We start from the raw sequence: 7,413 nt of genomic DNA, 5'->3' as shown, positions 1-7,413 counted from the left end.
TCACGGCATCCCCACGCATGCGCAGTGGAGGGGAACTCTTCCGCCTCCGCCATAGTGGAGACCGTGGCGAAGGTGGAAGGAAGAGAGTGCCCCACGGCACAGGCCCGCCCGCGGATCGGTGGGCCACGATCGCGGGCCAGGCCACCGTGGGGGCACCCCCCCGGGGTCAGATCGCCCCGCGCCCACCCCAGGACCCCGGAGCCCACCCACGTCGCCTTGTCCCGCCGTTCGAAAGGTGGTTCAATCCACGCCGGCTGGCGTGGGTTGACAGCGGCGGGACATCGGCCCATCACGGACCGGAGAATCGCCGGGGGATTTCCGCCGACTGGCGCGGCGCGATTCCCCCCACCGAATCTCCGGTGGCGGAGAATTCGCGACACGGCGGGGGCGGGATTCACGCCAGCCCCCGGCGATTCTCCGACCCGGTGGGGGGTCGGAGAATCGCGCCCCTGTTGTAGACCATGGCGACGTGATGTCATGACGCTGGGGGTGGACTATTCAATGTGGGGGAGGTCACAGCAGGGATGCCCGTTAATGATAATGAGGTTCCCGACGTATCTGGGCAGGAATCCCATTATGTCGCTGGCTGGGATTATACATTTGTGTCACCTTGCTGTCGGAAATTCAGGCCGGGATCCTCCCTTCTGGGGACTAAGTCCCCACGCCAGCGGGAAAACCGGTGCCAACGACTCCGGTGTCAACGGCCCACCAAGGTGAGGAATTCGCACCTTTCTAGGCGGCAGGTTGACGCCGGTAGGGGTGGCGCCGCTCCAGCCGATGCCGAAGGGCCGGCGTGAATTCGCGCATGCACGGAACAGCTGGCATGATTCCCTGGGATCGGATCCCTCTGCGCTCCCCCGAGGACCGCCCACGCATAATTACCTGCCAGGTCCCGCCAGTGCGTGATTCATGCCGGCGGGACTGGCCAGAAATGGACGGCCGCTCGGCCCATCGGGGCCCGGAGAATCGCTGGGGGGGCCGCTGTTAATGGCCCCCGACTGGCGTGGCGTTGGTCCTGCCCCCACCCGAAAAATGGCACCGGAGAATACGGCAGCCGACGGGGGTGGGATTCGCGTCTCCCACTGGGGATTCTCCGACCCGTCCGGGGGTGGGGGGGGGGGGTCGGAGAATCCCGTCCCCCATTTTTCGGCTCTTGTAATATTTTCCGCCCCGATGCCATTCCCGCCTGGAGCAAACGCAAAACCCCTTCTGTTTCTCTCCCCACAGACGCTGCCTGATCTGCTGAGTTTATCCAGCTTTTCCTGTTTTAAAAAATATTATATATTATTTTCTCAATTTTATCGTGTCAATGTAAGTTTCAACTTTGAGACCATACTCCTGTCGGAACCCAAAAGCTTATATTTCAGCCTGTTCCTCTTCTATATTTACATCTTTTATAAGTTCTCTTTCAGAAATTATGTTCAATTGAAACAAAAATGAATGATTTGTTACATATGTTTACCATCCTGCAATTCTCGTATGTTTTCAGTATAAATAATGAAGCATGAGTGTCAGAAACCTGCCACTCCATGAGAAACTCTGGAGTTTACATGAATCGGCTCTGAAATGTGAGACGTTTACTTCAGCCGGAAAAAGGTGTCAAAAATAAATCACAGCTGGGATAAATTCCAGAGGAGGGAGGAGTGTTCACGGACACTGAAAAGCTAAAAGCTGACTGCAGGTGAAATCATTTGCCTTGGGAAAGTTAACGCAGGCTACTATAACTTTTTATACAAGGAGCAACATGGAGAGAGCAGCAGCATGGACATATCCCTTTCTTTTATTGATTATCAGTGGCTTAAATCATGGACAGAATGCAACAGGTAAACAAATTTGGCACCTTTTTTGTCGGTGATCAATGTGACGCTAAAATGCAAGAAATTTAGTTTCTCTTGCAACAGTAAACATCAAGGGAAGCTCCCCCCCACCCCCCACCCCCCAAGCATTAGATGTGGATACGTATGTTTCTATTCTAGCACACTTTTCTGGTAAGCTGTGCGATTTTAGCTGGTCAAACCTCTGTGCATATTTCGCGGGTCTCCAGGTTTTGCTGTTGCTACATATGCCCCGAAACCCGCAGACAGAGATAAAAGGATTGTCGGTATGTCGGAGAGAATGTATACTCTATGAAAGGTGAACAGATTAGGCAGATTTAATCAATTGGAAGTTTGTAAACATATCAGACAGCTCTGATCAGAACAGAAAACCTTTGCCTCACTTATCACACAGAAAACATTCTCCTCATTTATGAGATTGAGGGTGAAATTTTTGAGACCCAATCTGAGATTCAGGTTTTTAAAAAGGATTGCATGAGATGTGAGCATTGCGGGTAAGGCTGGGGTTTGTTGCCCAGCCTCAACTGTTCTTAAGAAGGTGGCGATGAACTCCAGCTGCTCTTCATCCAATAGGTTAGATTGCCACTGATTTTTCATCCACAGTGGATTTAAGAGGGAAAAATTGGACCTTTGGACAAAATATGTCGACAATCTGGTTGCTTGGTGGGCAGGTCAAGGTGAAAACTGGCATCAAACTTTGTTTAAATGGAAGGCATGAGTTATGTGGCCAACAAATGGAGCTTGCTGGTTCTTACCTGACATATACTGTCAGGCTCCAACATAAAGGTGTTCCACATGTAGATCTTGGATAGAGCTTCTGATGTCGGTGGGGGTTGATGGCACTGGTGTGGCAAATTAAGCCAAGATTGTGAACCTGGGCCTGGAGCAGCAAATAATATGAGCGGGATTCTCCGTCCAGCAATGTTGGAATCGTGAATCGCAATCGGGCAGAGAATCGCGCATCAGCTGAAAATCAAGGCCGGTGTCGAGCACCCAACGGAAGGCCTTGCTCTGGTGCCTCGATAGCGGTGTGAAATCGTTCTGCGTCGCATGCCAGCGTGGGCATGCGAATTGTACAGCAATGGCCCTAAGCATTTCATTAACGGACCTGACCCGGTATTCTCTGGCCTCCCGCGATGCCCCGTCAGGCGGATGAGACAACGGGGTGGTTCACTTGTGGTATTTAAATCGGGAAACAGGCGCCTTGGCTGATGAGGGAAAGATAGGAGGAAAGCCAAGTTACCAAAGGTGCAATGGTGGGCTGCCAGTTGTGCCGCTGGCTGGAGGGGGGGGTCCGCCAGGGCCAGGGGAGTGGTGGGATGGCGACCAGGCGATGGGCTGTGTGGTCGGAGGGTGCAGGCATGGTCCACAATTGCCACAGCTTGCAAGGCAGCCATCTGGCTGAGCACCCCACTGGCTGGCCACTGAGTCCTGTAAATCTGCAGAGTGCCACCGGTCATATGAGTGACCCCCCTCCCCCACAAGGCAACCCCCCCCCCTCTCCCCCGCAAGCAACCCCCCCCCCAGGAGCCCACAGAGGCCAAACGACCCATCAATGGGAGGAGACTGGTCCAGCGCAGCCTGTGGCCCACCAGGTGTTGGAAACCCCAGTGCACCCAACCGAGGTGTTGCCCCACTGCAGTGGTGGCAGGGGATTCGCGGAGGGTGCTCCGACCAGTGGATGCATATACTGTGGCCTTCAGCACCCTCTGTGGCACAATGCTCCTCGCAGGGCAAACATCCCTCCAATGACACCCTCAGCTAGCCCACCCAACAGGACCACCAGTTGTCACCAAGCCCTGCCTGCCCACTGCGCTTCTGCCCCCAGACAAGTAGGCATAACCGGTGAGCCACACAACGGATTCATAGCACACTGCAGCTACGGTCCCAACAGGTATAGTTTTGGTTGGGCACGGGAGTACTCACCATGCTAACATGCCTTTTGCCCCCTGCAAAGAATGGAATTTGGTATTGAACCAGGAGTGGTTGGCATCTCCGAGCTGCCATAGCCCTGGCGGATGCACTGAGGCTTCATGAGTAGGAGCTGCTCAGGGAGAGCCCTGCAGAAGAGTCCCAGAGGAGCAGGAGCCAGCCAGTGATGATGTAGAGCTGGCCTCCAACAGGCCAAGGAGGAGGCATATCATCAGGCCTCATTTGTATCGACAGCACCTGTTGTACAAAGACCTGCCGGACCGAGCATGCTGCCGCTGACTGCGGCTGAGTAGAGATCGTGAGATATCTATGCTGGATTATGGCACACCTGGCACCGCAGGGGTATAGGGGAGGACACCTGCTCTGGACGTCCGCCAAAGTGACGGTCACACTGGCTGTCTTTGCAACGGGGTCCTTCCAGGCGCTGAGTGGCGACCTGTCTGGGATCTCCCAGTCCTCCATTCACAGGCACATTCATGCCATTACAGAGGCCCTGTATGCCCAGAGCGAGCTCACCCGGTGCTGCCAGTCCTGGAGGCCCAACCTCATCTTGACCAGGGTATTCATGCTCGTGGCCATGGAGCACAGGGACTGTGCCACCTCACTCTGGGACTGTGCCACGTCACTCAGTGACTGGGCCAGGCCCCTCTGTGACTGGCATAGGTCAGCCAGTGCCAGGCCAATGCCCTTGATGCCCACAGCCATGACCTGTAGTGACTGGGTCAAGCTCTGGAGCGCTGCTTCATCCATGTTGTTCTGGTGCATGATTGTCTGTGACATGCCCTCCCTGTCCTGTGGCCCACACCACACAGAGTGCCCCAGGCCTTGGACATCTTGCCCCACGGTCGATACCATCGACCCAAGGCCTCCACCACGGGCGCTATCCGTGCAGTGTTGGCCTGGGTAGCACGCGTGCTTGACAACTCCAACTGCACTTGCAGGCGTTGGATGGTTGCTGACATCCCTCCTGCAGTCCCCAGCTCTGTGCTTGCATCTCGAACATTGATGGGACAGCCCTTTCCAGAAGCCCGAGACCCATCTGGATGACAGCTGCTCCCTGGGCTTGGGCCGCCCTCCATCCATCCGTCCCCTCAGAGATTCCTTTTAGGAACACAGTTCAGAGTCATATAGAGGGAATTTCTGCCTTTTTACTCCTGAATTTTTAGAAGTTTTTGTATAAATTTTGAAGGTCCGTGTGGTCTCTTGGCATGATTCAGAGAATTGTAGGCAGTGTGCTTGAGATCTTTTAACCCACGTGTGTAGAGTTAAAATACTGCCATTGTCTTACCAAATTAATGGGGCTGGATTCTCCATCCCCCATCAGTGTGTTTTCCGACGGAGTGTCATTCACCATCGGCGAGATTCTCTTTTCCTGCCGATTTCCCATTGAACCCACCCCACGCTGGGAAACCCATGGGTTGGGATGTGCTGCTGGCGGTAAAAGAGAATCCCACCGACTGGAGAATTATGGTCACAATGTTAAACTACGGGCCTGTCTTTGAGGATCTAAAAATTTTGACCAGACTAATACTACACTACTCTCCATGTTATTCCTTCCCAAATCCTCATGTACCATTTTTGAATCTGCAATGAGCAGTTTCAGCTTTCAATTCATTGTTGGACAGCTGATTTTCATCAAATCAAGGGCGTCCAGTTCTGGTGGATAACTCGATGTAGATGTAGTCACGGGTCTTTGTGGCACTCTGCTACTCGTTGATCCAGCTGGTCTGACTGAAGGAATTTAATTTCTGCTTTTTGGCAAGGAGCTGGGTTTTCTGCCTCTGTAGAGATCATCAAGGAGGTAACAAGAAAGGTAGAGAAAGGAGAACAAGTGGACGTGATTTATTTTGATTTCCAGAAGGCCTTTGACAAGGTGCTGCATCGGAGACTGTTAAATAAGTTAAGAGCCCATGGCATTAAGCGTATGGGTAGAGGATTGGCTGAGTGTCTGAAGGCAGAGAGTGGGGATAAAGGGGTCTTTTTCAGGATTCTCTTGTGATCTACTGTATGTTTTGAGGTTTTGGATTTATGCATTTTACCAAAGTGTTAAAGTGGAAGTATTGCATGGTGTTTGCAGGACACTGTTGGTGCCTGCAAGGCCTTTTGGTGCCACAGTGCTGACATGATTTACCGATATCTTAAGTTTTGTTTTCACTTGTCTTCTTTGCCCTGGAGTCCCTGTGCCCTTTCTTTGCTCTATGAGATGTCATTGGGGTTGTTAATACTGTGGTTTATCTTTGGCTCTCAATATGAACCTGTTTTGCTGATCGACCTCAGATTGTCTGGCAATCTAGATTGCTTTTTCCAATATGCCATTTACAAAGGTGTCCACAAGCTCTCTGGACTCTTCTTAAATTTTGCTCTTCCCAGAATTATGACCGGAATTCTCCAGTTGTTGCGATTCACTTTTCCAGCCAGCAACGCACACCTGCCCATGGGTTTCCTTGTGGCGTGGGGTGGCTTCAATGTGAAATCCCATTGACAAGAGGCGGGAGAACTGAATCCTGCCGCCATTGAACAGCGCGCTGCAGAGAAACAGCCCCCTATTACTTTGGATATTAAAATAGCTGTCAAAGGATTCTATGGCCTCGTCAAAATTTGCAGAAAAATCATTAATAACTTGGGCGCGATTTACTGGCTGCGTTATGCACAAATGGCAGCACGACGTAGCCAGTAGATGCTGGGAGACCCCTCTTCTGGGATCTAGTCGGCTCGCCATGCTTTGCGAGATCTAATGCGATCTATCTTGCAAGATAGCGCAAACTAAATCCTGCCCATTGTGGGCAGAATCACTATCTGGCAAGCCTGCATATTCAAACAAGATAGCTAGTCTTACCTCATATGCACTCGCCTGGGGCCCTGAGATCTATACCCTTCACCTTGGAGACCTCAGGCGAGTGCCGTTCAGTGCTGGTCGCCACAAATGGAGACCAGATGGAATGGCACTTGGGGGATCTCGCAAGGGATCAGAGGCCCCCAAATGATTGCCCTCTGGGCAGTGTGGCACCCTGGAACTGCTGGTGCCAGCCAGGCACCTTGGCACTGTCAGTGCCACCTGGGTGCCAGACTGGCACTGCCAAGGTCCACAGATGGCACTGCCAGCTGGCAGGGCACTGCCAAGGTGACAGACAGGCATTTTCTTGTGCCGGGGATCGGGCTGGGGTTGCCCTGCCCATGTGAGGTGGGGTGTGGGGAGGAGGGTGGCCCAAGGACCTCCTTCCAGGTGAGTTGGGGCTCCGGAGGTGTTTGGGGATCGCGTATGGAGGCCGGGAGATTGGGAGGTCATTTAAAAATTGTCTCCCAATCGCTTCCCACACTGAGGAGTTCTGGCAAGCAGAGCTCCTCATTGCAGGAAACGGGACTAAGTGCAGCCTCGGCGGAGCATTCCTTGCTGAGACCCCCGGATTGCAACAAAATCCCGTTAGATAGTGTGGTGTTTCTCGGCTCTGAGAGCACCGGGAAACACCTGGCTAAATGCACTCGTCAAGGGAATTTAGTGGTTAGATCGAGCCCCATGTCGAACAATGACATCATCGACGATTGTGGGTTTGGTGGCAGGGAGGAGCAGAGAACCCAGCGCGACCCACAGAAAACCACTGACATAAAAACAGCTTGCAATTCTCCCAATGCCAGTTTAATGGTGGTT

At 52.9% G+C, this 7,413-nt stretch overlaps 1 protein-coding gene across 8 annotated transcripts in view; it reads left to right on the top strand.

Annotated features, from left to right (window-relative positions):
* The first annotated feature begins 1,672 nt into the window (after positions 1 to 1,672).
* Positions 1,673 to 7,413, top strand: part of LOC140389711 (uncharacterized) — a 201,990-nt gene continuing 196,249 nt past the window's right edge. For 5 of the 8 annotated variants that reach the window (XM_072474143.1, XM_072474145.1, XM_072474144.1 and 2 more), the window contains exon 1: positions 1,673 to 1,823. In XM_072474143.1, coding sequence (XP_072330244.1) covers positions 1,745 to 1,823 — 79 coding nt within the window. In that variant the 5' untranslated portion in view covers positions 1,673 to 1,744. The remainder of the gene's footprint in view (positions 1,824 to 7,413) is intronic. The other 3 variants (XM_072474148.1, XM_072474149.1, XM_072474147.1) reach the window with 1 other exon arrangement.

This window comes from Scyliorhinus torazame, chromosome 14, assembly GCF_047496885.1.
Source record: "Scyliorhinus torazame isolate Kashiwa2021f chromosome 14, sScyTor2.1, whole genome shotgun sequence".
NCBI classification, from domain to species: domain Eukaryota; kingdom Metazoa; phylum Chordata; class Chondrichthyes; order Carcharhiniformes; family Scyliorhinidae; genus Scyliorhinus; species Scyliorhinus torazame.
Note: the sequence above shows the minus strand (reverse complement) of the source record. Positions and strands in the feature narration are given on the sequence as shown.